This window comes from Hyla sarda, chromosome 3 (genome assembly GCF_029499605.1).
Source record: "Hyla sarda isolate aHylSar1 chromosome 3, aHylSar1.hap1, whole genome shotgun sequence".
Lineage (NCBI taxonomy): Eukaryota > Metazoa > Chordata > Amphibia > Anura > Hylidae > Hyla > Hyla sarda.
Window position 1 is genome coordinate 194,106,511 of NC_079191.1, and position 20,532 is coordinate 194,127,042.

The 20,532-nt window shown below is 40.8% G+C and overlaps 1 protein-coding gene across 4 annotated transcripts in view; it reads right to left on the reverse strand.

The window, feature by feature from the left end:
* Window positions 1-20,532, reverse strand: part of KHDRBS2 (KH RNA binding domain containing, signal transduction associated 2) — a 495,176-nt gene that overhangs the window by 96,387 nt on the left and 378,257 nt on the right. For all 4 annotated transcript variants that reach the window (XM_056565801.1, XM_056565800.1, XM_056565799.1 and 1 more), the window contains 3 exons: window positions 10,446-10,620; window positions 8,515-8,571; window positions 5,103-5,210 (listed from right to left, as the gene is read on the reverse strand). In XM_056565801.1, coding sequence (XP_056421776.1) covers window positions 10,523-10,620 — 98 coding nt within the window. In that variant the 3' untranslated portion in view covers window positions 5,103-5,210; window positions 8,515-8,571; window positions 10,446-10,522. The remainder of the gene's footprint in view (window positions 1-5,102; window positions 5,211-8,514; window positions 8,572-10,445; window positions 10,621-20,532) is intronic.

The following is a 20,532-nucleotide window of genomic DNA, read 5'->3' on the forward strand; positions in this document are numbered from 1 at the left end:
CACACAAAATAAGCCATCATATGGATTTTTAGGTGAAAAAATTGAAAGAGTTATGATTTTTTAAAGGCAAGGTGGAAAAAAACGAATATGCAAAAACGGAAAACTCCTCGGTCCTTAAGGGGTTAAAGCCAGATGGTTGGACACACCGGACAGCACTAGACAGGGGAACGCAGCTTGCTGCGAGATTTAGGCTGAGTTCCCCTAAACTGGATGCCATACATATGTGAGCCCAGCCTTACTCTAACACAGATAGCTCTCCACAGTGCTTGACTACATCTCCTCCCTCATTGTTCATTATAAACATGCTGAAAAAAATGATAGCTGTGATTTCTGGAAATCTTTTTTAAATGATGTCAAACAATTGCATTTTTAAAATGTCAACTTTTAAGTATAACATGTTTATGGTTGCATGTTTATTTAGCTTCAGTTGTAAAACATTATATACCACTGACCCAAAAATACTATAAATACAACACACCAAGACAATTTGGGCACTATTTATGAAAACTGTTTTCATCAATAAGGCTGCATTCACATCACAATTTTTACATAAAAGAACCGGATCCGGCTGGGAGATGTGAAAACCGGGCGCTCCCGTAACCCAGCCGGAGTCAGCCCCCATTTCATTAATTTCACTATCTGACTCCGGTCAACTCATTTTTGTCTCGTATCCGGTTTTGTGACTTGACTTAAAACTGTGGTATACCATGGTTTTAAGTTCGGTCACAAAAACGGATACGGGGCAAAAATGAGCAAACTGGAGTAACTAGCTGTCTCCGGTTGGCTCATTCAAATAAGTGAGATGGGCACTTGGTCCGGCTGGGATATGGGAGCGCCTGGTTTTCACATCTCCCAGCCTGATCCAGACCCCGTATGTAAGAATCGGGATGTGAATGCAGCCTAAGCCATTTTGAATGCAAAGTCATCTATATTTTAATATAGACTTTAGTGTAATAGCTGGCTGCAAAAAATTCTGGAATAACACAATGAAAAATGATGCAATAATTGTGGCTTTTTTTCTGAGTTGCAGACTCTCGATTATGAACTTTTCTTTCCTTTAAAGGGGTACTCCGCCCCTAGACATCTTATCCCCTTATCCAAAGGATAGGGATAAAATGTCAGATCGCTGCGGTCCCGCTGCTGGCAACCCACGGGATCACCGCTGCGGTACCCCGCTGTCATTACTGCACAGAGCGAGTTCACTCTGCACGTAATGACGGGCAATACAGGGGCTGGAGCATCGTTACGTCACGGCTCCGCCCCTCGTGATGTCACGGCCGCCTCCTCAATATGAGTCTATGAGAGGGGGCGTGGCAGTCATCACGCCCCTGCCATAGACTTGCATTAATGGGGCGGGCCGTGATGTCACGAGGGGCGGAGCCATGACGTCACACTGCTCCGTCCCCTGTATCGCCCGTCATTACGCACAGAGCGAACTCGCAGCGGAGATCTCGGGGGTCCCCAGCAACGGGACCGAGGCGATCTGACATCTTATCCCCTGTCCTTTGGATAGGGGATAAGATGTCTAGGGGCGGAGTACCCCTTTAAGATCTACTACTGGGTTTGGCTCAGAAAGCACATGAAATACTACCATAAAAAATGCATATATTATTTCAGTCTAAGTCTGTTTGCAAACCATTCTTTTTATTTAGAGATTTTCCTGTTCCAACTGTTTTGTTTTTTTAAGCCATTTATGGCTCAACATGAGGGTTAAAATATGGTATGTGAACATTGTCTGGGGCTGGTTTAATACACAAAAGCTCAAATTTATCAATCTGTCTGAGACAAAAATGTGTCTGATTTTTGGCTCTCACAGATGGCAGTCACAGCTCATCTTTTACAAATTTTTGTCTCAGACAGATTTATAAACATGGGTCACTGTTTTGCAACACTTTTTGCTGTATTTTAACACCTTTTTTAATATTTCATAGAATTTTCACATCTAGACATTTACTCCAAAGCAATTATAGGACAAATAAACATTTAAGACAAATTTACAGCACAACACATGTAAATGCAATAAAAATACAAACTTAAGCATAAGAAAAATAATTTGGCTGGTTTTAGTTCCACGTCTGCTGTACATACTATACAAGAGACATTGCTTCCATCCCCTAATTGTAATAATAAAGAAAATAACAATATATGTCCATCTCCTGTCCAAATCAGGCTGTTACCACCCTGAGGTTTCCCAAAGAACTCCTCAAATGTTCTGTTAATTACCAAAGGGTATGTGTAAATAGTTGCATAATATGGCATATTAAACTGATTGGATATTAACCGGTGGGAAACAATTTTTTTCAAATCAACTGGTGCCAGAATGTTATGCAGATTTGTAAATTATATTTAAAAATCTTAATCCTTCCAAAAATTATCAGCTGCAGTATACTACAGAGTAAGTTGTGTAGTTCTTTCCAGTCTGACCACAGTGGTCTCTGCTGCCACATCTGTCAGAAAATGTCCAGAGTAGGAGCAGATCCCTATAGCAAACCTCTCCTGCTTTGGTCAGTTCCTGACACGAGCAGAGAGAACTGTGGTCAGACTGGAAAGAACTACACCACTTCCTCTGGGGCATACAGCAGCTGATAAGTACTGGAAGGATTAAGATTTTTAAATAGAAATCATACTTTCTGGCACCAGTTGATTTGAAAACATTTGGTTTTTCACCAGAGTATCCCTTTTAGATTGTAACACTTTTTGGCTGAAATAACAACCCCATGCGCTATGGCAGGTAATAGCAGCTCTGTCTTTTTGTGTAGGGTCACTGCCAATATGAAATGCAGCCTCAGCCCAATTGATGTCTCTCTTCATATGATACAATGATACATTTAACATTTGTGAAACAGCGGATCGAAAGGAGGTAAGTGCAGGGCATGATAACAAAGAATTTATAAATTGGCATGTTACATTTTGGACATGCATCAAGCCTAATTGGATTGGAAATTGACGCCAGGAGACAAAAGCATATATGGCTCTATGCAATATCTGTAATTGAGTTAATATGCTTTCTAAAGTCATGGCAACTTATCAAGTCAATTATCCAGTAAAACTGGACAATTGGCCTCCAACCACCAAATAGCTTCATTCTTGACATAAAGTCATGTATAACATTATAAAGTTCAAATGTATAGACTAACAATACGACTTGTGCATATAGTAAGAAGTGGCTTCCCCCTAAAGAATATTTATCTGTAATTCAGAAAAGATCATGTGTCTTTGTTTATTAGAATAATTGTTTTAATGCCTTTTTCTACCATGCCCCAATGAATTTTTCAAGAGATTAAATGGGGGACATTGGCTCTCAATTACTAAGCTAAAACTGACTAGTTTTTGTTGGGTTGTTTCAATTTATTTTGGCACATAGTGTCTGTGACGTTGCCACCAGCGTAAGCCAGAAAAGTCTCACAAATTTGAAAATTTTTTTGTCAATGAGTGTATTTTCTTTATAGTTTTTCATTTTTTCTGGTTTACTTTGCATTTACCTCCACAACAACTGTGTAAAAAAAAGAGACAAAACAGAATGTGTGACTTTAGCCTACACACCAATCTTGGGCAACTGCTCTTTAATCTTATGATGAAACTGAATGTTACCGTAAAAAATCCTCTTTAAATATTAAAACATTTTAACAACACATATAAATTTCATTATTACATAAGTAGTAAATTTGAGTAGCCGTATTAGTCCAGTGATGCAGATGCAAATCATAAAATGTTGCAGTATCTTGTAATACCTTTTTTTATTGGACTAACAGAATTTTGTAGAGACAAGCTTTCGGGATTCCTCCCTTTATCAAGTCCAAAGCAAATCTAAGCTCACAAGCAGAGGACACAGGTTACATCTCACAAATATGCAGGGGTTAAGACAATAGATGTGGAAAATTCACATTAAGATGGGCCATAAATTTTTCTGCTATAGGAACATAGACTAAATAGATAAGGATGAGAAAAAAGGGGGAAGGGGGGGGGGGCAGGGGAGAGACTGATAAGTGAGATGCAAAACAGAATCCAGTACAGGTTATAAGAAATTTTGATAATGAGATAAGAAGCTCAAATCCACATTGAGTCCCCTCTTTTTCGAGTCAAAAAACAATATCATTTTGGCTTCAAATGTCCTTCTCTCTTGTGTGTTTTTGAAATTCCCTCTCAGTATCCTGATTGTAAGGTCATGTATGGAGTGGCCTGTTTGGGTAAAATGATGTCCAACTGGGGTGCAGTAGTCATTTTCTTTATGGCGGTTAATAGAATGTCTGTGAAGATTCAACCTTTCATTGAGTTTCTGGCTGGTTTCCCATGTCACACTTGGTGCATTGTATCATGTAGACCACATTTGGGGATGTGCAGGAGTATAGTCCCTTAATGTTATATGTGGTCTACATGATACAATGCACCAAGTGTGACATGGGAAACCAGCCGGAAACTCAACGAAAGGATGAATCTACACAGACATTCTATCAACCGCCATAAAGAAAATAACTACTGCACCCCAGTTGGACATCATTCTATCCAAACAGGCCACTCCATACATGACCTTACAATCAGGATACTGAGAGGGAATTTCCAAAACACACAAGAGAGAAAGACATTTGGAGCCAAAATGATACTGTTTTTTGACTTGAAAAACAGGGGACTCAATGTGGATTTGAGCTTTTTATCTCATTATCAAAATTTCTTATAACCTGTACTGGATTCTGTTTTGCATCTCACTTTGTCCTGCTTAATTATCAGTCTCTCTCCCCCAACCCCCCCCCCCCCCCCCCCGCTCCTTCCCCCTTTTTTCTCATCCTTATCTATTTAGTCTGTCTCTATAGCAGGACAATTTATGTCCCATCTTAGTGTGAATTCTCCACATCTATTGTCTTAACCCCTGCATATTTGTGAGATGTAACCTGTGTCTTCTACTTGTGAGCTTAGATTTGCTTTGGACTTGATAAAGGGAGGAATCCCGAAAGCTTGTCTCTACAAAATGCTGTTAGTCCAATAAAAAAAGGTATTACAAGATACTGCAATATTTTTTGATTTGCATCATTATTACATAAAAAAGACCATGTGAGCTACCAACTAATGTGTTCCTTAAACTTCCAATACTTATTTAATGAACTCACCAATGAACGGATATCAGAACAGAATAGTTAGGATGACTCTCCAACTTCATTCAGCACAATATTTATGCTGTAGGACCCTTACTGCAGTTTCTTCTTAAAAAGGATAAACTGAAAACAAAAATATCCAGGGAATTCAGTTTTTATTTACGTATTTATTTATTTTAAATATGTGAGATTATTCAAAACATAACAGGCATGGCAATAAATTATAGCATAAAAGATTACATATTGCCTTGGCTCAAAAAAACATTGGGCAGATTTATTATGTTTGAGCCTCTTTTCTGACTAGGTTGGTACATTTTTGTCTAGGCCAAGATTGCAACTCCCTTTGTTATATTTTATGCCATTTTCTGGAGCAGATTTCTGTCATAAGCTAAATCAGCTCATACATGGTATGAACCTAGCAAGTTTTTCTTTGCATGGCACAAGGCACATGAAATAAATCAAGTAACATTTATAATTAGACACATGGCCAGGTAGCAAACCAAGAATAATGAGAAACAGCTTGACGCAAAAGAAGCAGATGGAAACTTAAAAACAATTAATAAATGCGCCCCAAATGTGTGTGAAATTAACCATATATTTTCAAATAAATAGTTAAATATTTAAATAAGTTTTTATATATTGCTATAGACACAGAGACATGTATTTATTATTTAGAAAATTGTTGATATGTGTTTCAAATCTACAAAAAATAACTACATAAAAAGCTTGAACATACAATATATTACAGTAGAATTCTAGTCTTTGTACTTTAGAAATTCTGTTAGTCTAAAGTTTTTCTCGCACAGATGTGCAAGATCATTTGGAATCTCGAAAGTTCAGAAGCAGAATAATAAGCAGGGATATCCAATTATGACTCCTCTCATTAAAATGAAAAGCAAAGTGATGGCCTCATATAGTATTTTATCTTAATGTTTTATTGCAGGCTGCCTTTTTGAAAGTTTTCTACCACTACAAATGGATTTTATTTATTTTTCTATAATAACCCACCCAACTATTCAATCCACTTAACAGAAATTGTACTGACATTGTATATATTGTAACAAGTTTGAGGTCAGTTAGTTCAAGAGAACGCCAACTTTGGGGTCAAGATGGTACAACAAACTTTCTTCTTCACATACAACAAAAAAATTTCACTGTTAGAAACAGTTCAAAATAAACCATAAACCATATAGCCTCTCATTAAACATCATAAGTGTACCTAATTGTTACTACAAACACAGGGTTCATATAATTGTCATGGCTGTGGTTCTCACAGCCTTGGCACAGCCTGGCTTTCCTCAGACTAGAAGCAGTGCCTTTGGAGTCTTTCTTAAGAAGCTTTCCAAAGTAACTAATATAGTTCATGACATTAATGGAGTGGATAGATTAAAACTGCCCTTCTCATCTCCAACTCTGACACAAAATTCCTAATCCAACTTTAAACTTAACCCAACTAAAATGCACCTAAAATTCTCCCCTAGAATAATACCCCACAAATATATATATATATATATATATATATGTATGTATATATATATATATATATATATATATATACTGCTAGAAGTAAATTTAGTCCCTCCCACTGGAACAGTCAACATAAATCAGAAAACAAAAATAAACCAATGGTAAAAGAGCTCAGGAATCCCCACTGATCTCTAGGCCCACACATAGATGTATAGTATAATTGTAAAGCTGAAAACATAAAAAGCCTATACAGTTCAACCTATTATGCTAAAGCCAAAGTAATACAAACCTGTGTGAAATAGTTACTAATTTCAACGTATTACATTGACAGATTCCAACAATAAATATGACAATTATAATATGGTAGATAGATTATATCTGAGCTCTAATGATCTAAAACTCATTGTAATATTTTGTCTTCATGAAAGGCATCCAGGCCTCTTAATGAAAAAACTGTGATTATTTCCAACTTCCTTTACAGTGAAGAATCCCTGTTTATGGTGGTGTTCCAACCTATATCCCTAGAGGTAGTGGATAGACCCTTGCTATAGTATTTACTATATGTAGGTCATTAGACAGATGGTGCACATTTTTGTCTTAAAAGCCATTTTAAAAGTGGTCTAAAAATTGGACTAGATGTTTTAAAGATGGTTCAGATTTATAAACATTTTAAGCCAAATCTTGTGCAATCTAGTTTAAGTTAGAACTGTCTAAGAACTAGACAGTTTTTTGTTTATCTCTCGAATTCTTCCTTAGGTGGGCTAGTGACTTGAATAGAGGGAAAATTATGTTCTTGTCATGTCGTTTGCCTTAGCAGTAGCTGCTTGGAGCCTGCTTGGAGCCTGTGTGAACCTAGCCTTACTTATAAGAAGGGTCTCTTGATTATAAGGTTAGCACAATGTGTCCTCACAGAAATCAGCTTTGTGGGTAAATCTGGCAGTAAGGCTATGTTCACATGATGGAATTCCCATGCGGAATTCTGCATTGGAATTCCGCTGCAGCAGAGTCCCATTGATTTCAATGGGATTTGCCTGTGCTGATCACATAGCAGAATTTCCGCGCCGGAAACATCTGGCACCAAAATTATAATTCCAGTGTCCGCAGAAAGAATAGACATGTCTTTTCTTTTAGCAAACTCCACACTAAAATGCATTGCCATCTATTAGACAGCGCATTTCCGAGCTGTCCTAGCGCTGGCATGTTCTACCGGCACTCAGCTGTCAGGGAAATGTCTGCATGGAGATTTTCTGTGCGGACATTTCCCCTTGTGAAGCCAAAGTGTTTTCATTTCTCTGCCACACCAATTCAGGGGGAAATTAAGCATTACATAGCCTATTAAAATTAGTAAGGTTGGTTTAATACAGAAAAGGATAGATCCTCTGGAGCAAGAGAGATCCTATTTGTAACCACTTTTACTATTTACTAAGATCTTGACAAGAAAACCATTCTGTTATTTCAGAATTTCCTAGAAGGGTATATGAAAATGGGATTTCAATACCAGGCAACCCATTTAATTCTGGTCAAATTCTAGTTAAAGGGAACCTGTTATTTATTCTTTACATTATTTAATTGAAGGTTGTTTATTCTTCCCTTGCTGAGGGCAGCATAATATAGGAACATACATGCTGTTTTCAGCATTCTATCACATGGCAAAGTGTGTAATAGTTTTAAAGCACTTACATTCAGAAGCAGGCAGTGCTCCAAGACAGGAGTCGCTGTTATTTATTAGTTGTCATTGCCCTGTTAACCCGTTGATGATTGACAGATTTCTTCCTGTGCACAGTGAATGGGACATATCTGTTAATCATTAGCGGGTGGGCCAGGGCAGCAGCAACTAATGAATTACTGTGTATTCACACCACGATTCTTGAATACGGTGACCAGATTCGGCTTGGAGATGTGAAAACTGTAGTCACTGTGACAAATGTTGGAGATAAAAGAAGACTTCTGTAACACTTACCTTCGTATCAAGCTTTCCCTCTACTTTAAATCCTCAGCTCTTGGCTAAGCGTAATATCTGAAATGGAAAAATACTCATTTACTAAATACAACATAATTGTTTAAGCTCAGTTTTAACAGTAAACTACAACAACAGCTTTATTTTCTAAAGTGTATAGTGTTAGCATGCAACTTCATTTTCAATGTACCATCCAACAGTTATGCAATCTCTTATAAGCTTATTTGTTATTCTCATCAAAAAAGTAAACCAATCACAGTGACAAAAAGCCAGCACTTAAGATTAAACAAAAATAAATATCTGGAATAGAAATGATTTTGGTGGCCCTATTTCATGCTTTTCGTTTCCACAATATATTAAGTTAAATAGCTGATGTTAGCAAGTGTTGCATTACTGTTAGGGTTAATTTTATTTCTGTTTAGTTAATTGAGATTTAAAATTTTGGCGTCACTAGTTAATCTTAATTATTGGTTTAAGAGCCTAAAATCCTAGTTGTTATGTTCTCATAGGTTTACTTTTTTAACTATAAGTAGCTTAATAGTTGAGAATATTTAACATTTACTCGCATACTGAAAATTACAGAGTTACTATTAGTGTTACCTGTTTAGGGTTTAGTCATCCTTTGACTCCTGCGACACTTTTCCTTAATAATCATCAGCCATCAAGTCTGATAGTCTCAAAAGAAATATCAGCCCATTAAACTGCTTTCAAGGTTCGTGATATTTAGCACTGGAAATTACAAATAAAGTTTTTGAAGTTGAAGTTAAAGAGCAACATCTGGGCAGTGACACTGATGATTATTGGTAGTAAAGATAAATAGTTATTAAGATGAAGCAGTCAACACACTCCTAGGAGTGACAACCAAAATCTAGACAATGATTACAAGTTAAATATATTTAATGTTTAGGGTGATTCAGAGTTTGAAGATCTTGGCATAAGGACAGTCTTATGGTGGTAAGTGGTAATCTTACCTCTTTTAACTCCATTACATTCTCACGAGAGACATGCTAGTGGTGCAAACAAGTCAGAGTTTTGGTTTAGTAAGACGAAGCTTATAGAGTCGTTTAGAAGCCATTTATCTCCCATTAACACCTTGTACATTAGTGTTTTCTAACCGCGTATGAAATAACAATTTAGAAGGTTAACTTTTAAATTATTTAACAAGCAAGAGTTATTAAAACTTTTAAAAGATTACACAAGATACTTAAAACAAATTTGGGATCATTTTGCAATTTTTTACGGAAAACATTTTAGGCGTTCCTAAAAAAAGGAAATACATCAGGCATTTAAGGCTACAGTCGAAAGCAAGTGATTGCAAGTTTAGTTTCTTACAAAATGTCAGCTTTATTGACAAATTCTAGCAGACATATTTGACAAATTATGATTTCCTATTTAGAGAAGATTACACATTGATCTTTATGTGATTGTTTTAAACAAATACAGATTAAAACACTGACAGATTCAGTTAGCTACATACATTACAGTAGCTGATTAGTTTTCAACCCCATTAAAACAGCATTTTAAATTAAATTTACAAACTTAATACCGAACATTTTGTTTCTTACACGTATTAAAATAGCCAGTTTAAAACATCCTCTCTACAATTTAATTATGTTATGTTCAAAAATCATATTCCAAAAGTTTAGCGTCCCTATACAAATGAGATCCCAGGCCTGGCATTGTTGTGTTTTTTTCTCTCTACACTTTACCATTGCTGTCACACGTTCATGCTTTCAGAAACTTAATACACCACAATGAACAACAACCAACAGAATATTTTCCCTTTTCATGATTTTAGACAAAATGATCCTGCATTTTTTTCAGTCCATGTTTAAAAAAAATATTAAAGCCAATGCTACACCACGTTATCGCAAATACAGAAATACATTGGGAAACCACAAGCAGTAATCCCCAAGATAAAAATGGACTATTACTTGTCATGTTGCTTTTTTATGCAGAGCCATAAGGCAATTTATTGTCTCTAAGAGGAGGCCACAAATGCTGAAGACCTTCAGTATCTACCGTACGGATGTTCTCTGTAACCGCCTCTAGTTGTTCTTTGTAGTGGTGCCTTTAAACTGGATCGGGATGAGGACCATTCTTCCTCCCCTAAAACCAAGGACATAGATAAATATATATCCTTCTAGGTTTTTTGCTGCACAAATGTGTAAACTTGTCACTTTATAAAAGTTAAACTAGCAGTAGAATGTATGGTAGAGAGGTGGCATAAGAGTATATATCAAATTGAGTCTTTCAATATGGTGCCAGATTCTGCCACCCAGGACACAAGGTTTTGCTGTTTATTTCTCCACTACTGCCCTGACCACTTTTTTTTTTTGCTAACAATGCCGTTTTTTTGGTGAGTGTTGCTCTGCATATCTCACCATCTAATAGCAATAGATATTGGACCTGCCAAACTTAGCCATCTCTCTGTAAGGGCATCATATCAGCTATATAGGCTTATTTTAAAGTGTACACAATCTCAAAAACTAGAGCTTTTATAAAAATAGACACATTAATTTCGAGGTTACATACAAAAATAAACAAATATATTCAGATTGCATAGAGTTTCACCAATAGGAGCATGTTCTAATACTCACCTTTTCATATTAAATGGGTACTCTGGCGCTAAGACATCTTATAGATGTCTGATCGTGGGGGTCCTGCTGCTGGGGACCCCGCGATCTTTCATGCAGCACCCTGCTATGTTCGCTCCGGGTCTGATGACTCACGATCACGGGGCCGGAGTATTGTGACGTCACGCTCCGCCCCCTCGATGCAAGTTTATGGCTGTCACGGGACCCCCGCGATTAGACATTGTGTCCCCTATCCTTTCGATAGGGGTAAGTTTTCTTTGCGCCGGAGTACCCCTTTAAGTCAGTTATATAAATAAGAATTGTTGTAATTCCATAGAGACTGAGTTTGCCTGGCTTAGAAAACCATTTCTGTCCTACCAGGAAATTTTATTAATATTATTATTACAGAAAAACTTTCCAGTAGGCTGTTCTAAATTACTTTAATTTATTTGGTATATTTATGTTCCCTTTGAGATATGTAATCCCTTTTTTCTTTTCTTTTCTGCATTATTTTCACACTTCTCTTTATTTCTCAGATAGGCTTCTTAAGCACTTCTTGGTACTTTAATAAGTCAGATCAGAGTCTTGCAACAAATGTTCATGGGCTGACTGGTCAAAACCAATAAGGATGCCTGCCTCTGGATTACTGAAGATTGCAACTAGCATGAATTAGAGGATTTTACAGTATAGTGTCTGATTTCTTACAAATTCCTAAGTTTTTTAATTTGCTAGCTGCACCCTAGAGTCTATTATAAATATTTCAAGTCTCGATTACTTTGATAGTGTTACTAAAATCAGGTCAGATTGTTAACACTTTATGGTCTTACTTTTCCTGCTCATTTACTTGAAAAGCAATGCTTAAAGGGGTACTCCGGCCCTAATACATCTTATCCCCTATACAAAGAATAGGGGATAAGATGTATGATCGTTGGGGTCCCGCTGCTGGGGACCCCCGCAATCTGTCACTGCACACCCACCATTGTGAGTTCTCCGCAGTGCTGGAGGCTCCAAGTGTGTAGCGTGGTGACCATGGGGCCGGAGTATTGTGACATCATGACTCCTCCCCCTCAATGCAAGTCTATGGGAAGGGGCGCGACGGACATCCTCCCATAGACTTGCATTGAGGGGGTGTGGCGTGATGTCACATGGGGGCGCATTCGTGATGTCACGGTACTCCGGCCCCGTGGTTGTTACGCTGCACACTCTGAACCTCCAGCGCTGCGGAGATCCCACAAAGGTGGGTGCGCAATGACAGATTGCGGGGGTCCCCAACGGCCAGACCCCTTGCGATCATACATCTTATCCCCTATCCTTTAGGTAGAATACAAAAGAAGAAAACGGTGCGCACCTCGTACAGGTAAAACAAGGTATAATCTTGTTTAGAATGGATAGGTGGGCCAGCAGGATGGTCCCTTACCTTGGGGTGTTATGCTCAGAGCATAACACCTACAGTAGCTTTGAGATTAGAGAGGGGTCGCAGCATCCAAGTTCCTCTGGGCTCTGGGTAGCGGAGTCAAGTGCATCAATAGAAGGGCGGAGCGGATAATCCGATCACAGAAAAATTGGAACATCTGAAGGAGCGCAGACCACTGGTAGCTGAATAAAAGGTTCTTTATTGTAAATTGCAACGCGACATAAAAACAGCGTTTACAGCCCATACCGGGCTCTTCTTCAGGCAGTAATAAAACAGTGTGTGACACGTATACATTTATAACAGACTTGTGTTTCACTTCCGGGTTCGGGATCGGAAGCGCCGAACCGGAACAGTAACGTACAGTACAGGAATAAAAATGGTAAATATTAATAAAATTAAAGAGGAGATAGTCCCTAGGCATATGGCTATACTAGGTATGATGTATATAAGTGAAAAGATCAAAGATTACCGGTGTAGTTATAAAAGACCGATGGCGCAGACGCAGTACTATTAGTTTTTTGAACGGCTGGAGGTCAGATGTGGGGAATCGTTGTTGGCGCAGGCGCAGTGGTGTGAAAAGAGATGCTGCAGAATAAACTCGTCTGATGATCCCATTCTGGTGTTACCAGTGGGTAAGTTTCATCCAATTATTTCTTTTACTTCATTCAAACCATGGGGGGGATAATGTGCGGAGTGTGAACATCCAAAATACTTCAAGTTTCTTCAGCTGTTTAAAACGGTTGTTCACTGTTTTTGGTACGGAGTCCATAGACTTAATAGTGATAACGGGATCCAATCCTGGATGTGAAAGAGTGGTATGTTTAGATAATCCGTGCAGGAGAAATTGTTTTTTCATATTGAGCCTGCGCTGGTTAAGCCTCAGATGAAGGGGTCTAGGGGTCCGACCTATGTATTGGAGTGAACAACGGGAACATTCTATCAAATAAATGACATAATCTGTAGTACAGTTGTGGTGGTATTTGATCGGGAATGTATCTCCGGTAGTTGTAGATATAAAAGTGGTGTGACCATGGCATATTTGGGTGCAACATAAGCATCTAGATTTAAAGCACTTGTATCTTCCCTTCTTCTGTGGTATTCCAAAAAGTGGTCCGGAGGTGGTCTGGTTCTTGGTATGCCGTCTGACCTGGTTAGGTGCTAAAATGGTTTTTAACGATGCCGCTTTCTGATAAGTGCATCTGGGTTGTGTTGGAATATTACGAGAAAGAAAAGGATCTGCACGTAGGATATGCCAGTGTCTGGATAGTATTGACTTAATTCTAGTTGCATCTTTACTGTAGGTCATGATTAGGTTGGTGGAAAAGTTATTGTTTGTTTGTACAGTGTTATCGGATGTTTTTTTTCTTTTGAACACACTCAGATTGAGACAGAAATTTTGTATGATTGTAGGCATCATTAAGTACCTGTTCTGGATAGTGTTTTTGTGGGAACTGATCTTGGAGGATGCAGGATTGTGATTTGAATTCTTCTTGGTCTGTACAATTATTTCTAATTCTTTTATATTGACTGTATGGGATGTTTAGTAATCATTTTTTGTGATTAGCACTGTGGAAATCCAGATAACTGTTTGTATCTAGAGATGTTGCGAATTGTTCGCCGGCGAACAGTTCCCGGCGAAATCAGCATGGTCGCGTTCGCATCGCCGGGCAAACATATGTGAAGTTTGATCATGTTTGATCCGCCCCCTATACTTTAACATTGCAGTAAAATTTGGCCCTGTGAGTCAGAGTCAGCAGACACATTACAGCCAATCAGCAGCAGTCCCTCCCGTCCAGACCCTCCTACCTCTTGCACGGATGCCATTTTACCCTCATTCGGCATGCTGCAGGCTTAGGAAGTGGAGGGTCAGAGAAGCTGCTCCTGCTGTATAGGGAAAGCGATAGCTAGGTTGCTGCTAGGGTCCAGGGGGTCCAGTTTACTTCTAAAGCACTAGTGTAACATCTGCTTTAAGGACAGCACCCAAAAAAGCCCTTTTTAGGGCTGAAAGATATCAGTCCTGGTTGGGAGGGAACCGCTGGTTAAAAGGGGTACTCCAGAATCAAACTTAAGTTCCTTCAAGCAACTAACTACTACAGTATTCAAAGGGCTGAAATATATCAGTCCGTGTGTCTTGCAACAACTGGAGGCACCCTGGTTGGGAGGGAACCGCTGGTTAAAAGGGGTACTCCAGAATCAAACTTAAGTTCCTTCAAGCAACTAACTACTGCAGTATTCAAAGGGCTGAAAGATATCAGTACGTGTGTCTTGCAAGTTGCAACAGCTGGAGGCACCCTGGTTGGGAAGGAACCGCTGGTTAAAAGGGGTACTCCAGTATAAAACGTAAGTTCCTTCAAGCAACTAACTACTACAGTATTCAAAGGGCTGAAATATATCAGTCTGTGTGCTTTGCAACAGCTGGAGGCACCCTGGTTGGGGACCACTGCTTAAAAGGGGAACTCCGCTGGCAAGCTTTTTTGCTCATTGTCACACTAGTGCAAATCACATTAGCTGTGACAGTTGTGCAAATTTAAAAAAAATATACCTTTTTTGGCTGTTAAATAAAATCAGTCGTCACTGTCAGTTCACGTCACAGTTGCCATTTTTTTTACCTGCAGGGCAAATTGTGTCACCCTAGTGCAAATCACATTAGGTGTGACAGTTGTGCAAATGTAACCAAAAAAATGACAGGCAGAGGAAGGCCACCCCGCAGGCCACCCAGCAGGCCACCCCGCCCTAGAATGGCCAGTGTTCAGAGGCCAGGTACCCAGAACCCCCAAAGTTCTGAGGACTTAGTTGACTGGCTATCACAAGACACCCAATCTACTACTAAAGCTTCCGCTCGGAACCTTGACGCACCGTCCTTCTCCTCCTCTAGCTTAGCTTCGGGCACCTCTCATGCTACCACTTGCCAGCCTGCCGCCACCACCAACACTAGCACCGCAGCAGCTTTACTTGATCCGTCAGAGGAGTTATTTACACATCAGTTTGAAGACATGAGGATGTATTGCCAGAGGAAGTTGTTAACAGGGATATGTCTCAGTCAGGCAGAATTACACACATGGACATACGGTGTGATGATGATGTTGTACCCGCTGCTGCTTTCTTTCTTGAGGTGTCAGATAGCGGTGAAGGTGTTGATGATGACTATGTGTCCGTGGATGCCACGTGGGTGCCCGCTAGAAGAGAAGAAGAGGGGGAAAGTTCAGATGGGGAGACAGAGAGGAGGAGGAGACAAGTTGGAAACAGGTGGAGGTCGTCGCAAGGAGCTAGTGGCACAGTCAGACAGCATGCATCGGCACCCGGGGTCAGCCAGATGGGATGTCAATCAACGCATGCTGTTGCCACCACCAGAATGCCGTCATCGCAGAGCTCAGCAGTGTGGCATTTTTTTTGTGTGTCTGCCTCTGACAACAGCGAGGCCATTTGCAACCTGTGCCAGAAGAAACTGAGTCGTGGGAAGTCCAACACCCACCTAGGCACAACTGCTTTGCGAAGGTACATGATGTCACATCACAAACGCCTATGGGATCAACACGTCAGTACAAGCAGCACACAAAGTCAAAGCCGCCATCCTCCTCCTGGTCCAGCATCTTCAGCCAGGTCAACCACTGCTGCCCTCCTTGCCCCCTCTCAACCATCCGCCTCTTCGTCTCTCACCTTGAGCAGTTCCTGCTCATCTGCCCACACTCAGGTGTCTGTCAAGGAGATGTTTGAGCGCAAGAAGACAATGTCTCAAAGTCACCCCTTAGCCCTGCGTCTGACAGCTGGCTTGTCGGAACTGCTAGCCCGCCAGCTTTTACCATACAAGCTGGTGGAGTCTGAGGCCTTTAAAAAATGTGTAGCCATCTGGACACCGCAGTGGAAGGTACCCGGACAAAATTTTGCACAAAAGGCAATCCCCAACCTTTACTCCATTGTGCAAAAGGAAATTATGGCATGTCTGGCACACAGTGTAGGGGCAAGGGTCCATCTGACCACTGATACCTGGTCTGCAAAGCATGGTAAGGGCAGGTATATCACCTACACTTCGCATTGGGTAAACCTGGTGACGGCTGCCAAGTATGGAATGCGTGGCTCTGCAGAGGAGTTGGTGACACCACCACGACTTGCAGGCAGGCCTGCTGCCACCTCCTCTACTCCTCCTACTCCATCCTCTTCCATAACCTCCTCGGCCGAGTCCTCTTCCACTGCTGCGTCTTGCTCCACATCACCGGCACCCCCCCAGCTCCCCAGGTGCTATTCCCCATCCCGGATAAGGCAGTGTCACGCCATCTTGGGGTTGACTTGCCTCAAAGCGGAGAGTCACACCGCACCAGCGCTCCTGTTGGCCCTGAACGCACAGGTGGACCAGTGGCTGACTCCGCACCAACTGGAGAGCGGCAAGGTGGTTTGTGACAACGGAACAAATTTGTTGGCGGCATTGAGGTTGGGCAAGTTGACACATGTGCCGTACATGGCACATGTGTGTAATCTGATTGTACTACGCTTTGTACTCAAGTACCCAGGCTTACAGGATGTCCTGAAGCAGTCCAGGAAGGTGTGTGGCCATTTCAGGCATTCCTACACGGCCATGGTGCACTTTTGAAAAGGATTTCTTTGTGTTTTTCACCGTCCTGCATTATAGAGTCTTCTGGACTTTATGATAATTTAAACTTGAATTTTTAAGAGTACTAACCATTACACAAAGGAATGCTTGCTGCATGTGATTTTTTAACTTAAATTTTCAAAAGTAAAATACGGAGAGGGAAGAACTCTGTTTCTTTATTTGATGAAAGATTTTATTGACAAAATAATTTCTTTGTCTGTTTCTCCGTCCTGCATTATAGAGTCTTCTTGACTCTTGGATATGCACTTGTTCTTATATTTCAGCCATGTGTACATGCCTAATTTTTCTTGCCTCTGGTGCTGCACTTTTTCTGCTGCTGCAATTTTTCTCGCCGCTGCTTTCATCTTGATTTGATGAAAAATTTAATTTTGAAAAGGATTTCTCTGTGATTTTCACAGTCCTGCATCATAGAGTCTTCTGCACTTTCTGATAATTTAAACTTGAATTTTCCAGAGTACTAACCATTACACCAAGGAACGCTTGTTGCTTGTGATTTTTAAACTTAAATTTTCAAAAATAAAATACAGAGAGGGATGAACTCTGTTCCTTTATTTGATGAAAAATTTTATTAAAAAAATAATTTCTTTGTCTGTTTCTCCGTCCTGCATTATAGAGTCTTCTGGACTCTTGGATATGCGCTTGTTGTTATTTTTCAGCCATGTGTACATGCCTAATTTTTCTGGTACTCTCTGCTGACATCTCTGTCCATTTTAGCAACCATGCATATTAGATGTATGGTAAGGGTAGCATGATGGCTCAGAGGTTAGCACTGCTGACTTGCAGTGCTGGGGCCTTGGGTTCAAATCCCACTATGTGCTGCCTAAAGGGGCTCTAACTATGTGCTGCCTAAAGGGGGGCTCTAACTATGTGCTACCTAATATGGGGGAATCTAGGTGCTGCTTATATGGGGGAATCTAACTATGTGCTGCCTAAAGGGGGGCTCTAACTATGTGCTGCCTAATATGGGGGAATCTAGGTGTTGCCTAAAGGGGGGATCTAAATATGTGCTGCCTAAAGGGGGGCTCTAACTATGTGCTGCCTAACATGGGGGCATTTATGTGCTGCCTAAAGGGCGGAACTAACTATGTGATGCCTAATGGGGGATCTAATTATGTGCTGCCTAAAGGGAGGCTCTAACTATGTGCTGCCTAATATGGGGGAATCTATGTGCTGTCTAAAGGAGGGATCTAACTATGTGCTGCCTAAAGGGGGCTAAAGCACGTTATTCCAAACCATTTAGCAATGTTAGGTGATTTATGCCCTTTATGGATTAAAACCAGACTCTGCATCAACTATGTAATTTTCCATGGGAGTTTTGCCATGAATCCCACTCCGGCACGCCACAGTCCAGGTGTTAGTACCCTTGAAACAACTTTTAAATCACTTTTGAAGTCAATGGCGGTTCGCCTGGTTCACCAGTTCGCAAACTTTTGCGGAAGTTCGCGTTCGCGCTTCGCGAACCGAAAATTTTATGTTCGCGACATCACTATTTGTATCTACTTTCTTAAAGAATGTAGATGTGATGAATAAAGATGTATTATGAGTGATGTGAATGTCCAGAAAATCAATACTTTCTTTGCTGGATGATAGCGTGTATTACTGTTTAGAGGTTGTAAAAAGGTTGGTATTTACTCTTCAGGTCCTTTCCACACCAGGAACAGGTCATCAATATAGCGTAAATAGACGGCTATGTGTTCCATAAAAGTGGGATCATTCCAGATGTGATGGGTCTCGAAGGCCCCCATAAATATATCGCTGTTCCATGTTGCTGGTGGTAGGCTGTTCCGTTGTACGTGAAATAGTTGTTGTGTAGAATGAACGCTAGAGCTTTGACAAGAAATTCACGGTGGGTGGCGGAAATAGAAGAATCTTTCTGGAGGACGTCGGAGACGCATTTAATACCTAAATCATGTTATAACTCGAATATAATGAGGTGACGTCACATGTGATAAGGGTATATTCAGGTTTCCATGGTAACTGGAGCAGGTGTTCAATTAACTGAGTAGAGTTCCTTAAATAACTACGGAGACTGGTAACGTGAGGTTGTAAAAAACGATCCAGATAGTGTGCTAGATTTCTATTGGTAGCGTTGGTGCAGGCGATAATTGCACCAACGCTATCAATAGTAATCTAGCACACTATCTGGATCGTTTTTTACAACCTCATGTTACCAGTCTCCGTAGTTATTTAAGGGACTCTACTCAGTTAATTGAACACCTGCTCCAGTTACCATGGATACCTGAATATTCCCTTATCACATATCACCTCATTATACTCGAACATACAACATGATTTAGGTATTAAATGCGTCTCCGACGTCCTCCAGAAAGATTCTTCTATTTCCGCCACCCACCGTGAATTTCTTGTCAAAGCTCTAGCGTTCATTCTACACAACAACTATTTCACGTACAACGGAACAGTCTACCACCAGCGACATGGAACAGCGATGGGCTCGAAGGTCGTCCCAGTTTACCCCAATATATATTTAGGGGGGGCCTTCGAGACCCATCACATCTGGAATGATCCCACTTTTATGGAACACATAGCCGTCTATTTCCGCTATATTGATGACCTGTTCCTGGTATGGAAAGGACCTGAAGAGTTAATCCAAACCTTTTTACAACATCTAAACAGTAATACATGGGGCATCCAATTCACGCTATCATCCAGCAAAGAAAGTACTGATTTTCTGGACATTCACATCACTCATAATACATCTTCATTCATCACATCTACATTCTTTAACCACTTAAGGACCTAGGGCGTATGGATACGCCTTGACGTCCTGGTACTTAAGGACCCAGGGCGTATCCATACGCCCGTGGGAATTTAGGTCCCCGCCGCGCGCCGGGCGGGGAACGGACCGGGATGCCTGCTGATATCGTTCAGCAGGCATCCCGCGCAAATGCCCAGGGGGGTCATTAGACCCCCCCATGTCGGCGATCGCGGCAGATCGTTGGTGAATTCACACAAACGATCTGCCGCGATTCGGGTCATACGGGTCACGTGTGACCCGCTGACCCGAAGATACAAGGTGATCGGGGGTGTACAATACACCCCCTATCACCCACTGTATCTATGGGGAGGTGGCGATTTCGTCACCCCCCCAGGAGCGCTGCTATTGGCTGGACGATCGTCCAGCCAATAGCAGCCGGCGGGGGAGGGGTTAACTGCATCTTCTTGCAGCTCTGCCCGTTAGCTGAGTTCAGTCAGCGGGCAAAGCTGCTCGAAGGTGCCAGGGACCCCCCCCTGTGAGGATTGGAGCCCCCTCAGGACCGACGATCCCCCATAGAGCAGGGACAGAAAAACCCCCAGGGAAAGGTAGGAAAAAATAGTGTAAAACAGTAAAATAAAAGTAAAAAAAAAAAATCCCCCCACCCCTGACCCCCTAATAGGTCCCCAAGGGTCTGCCTGAGATTTTTTAG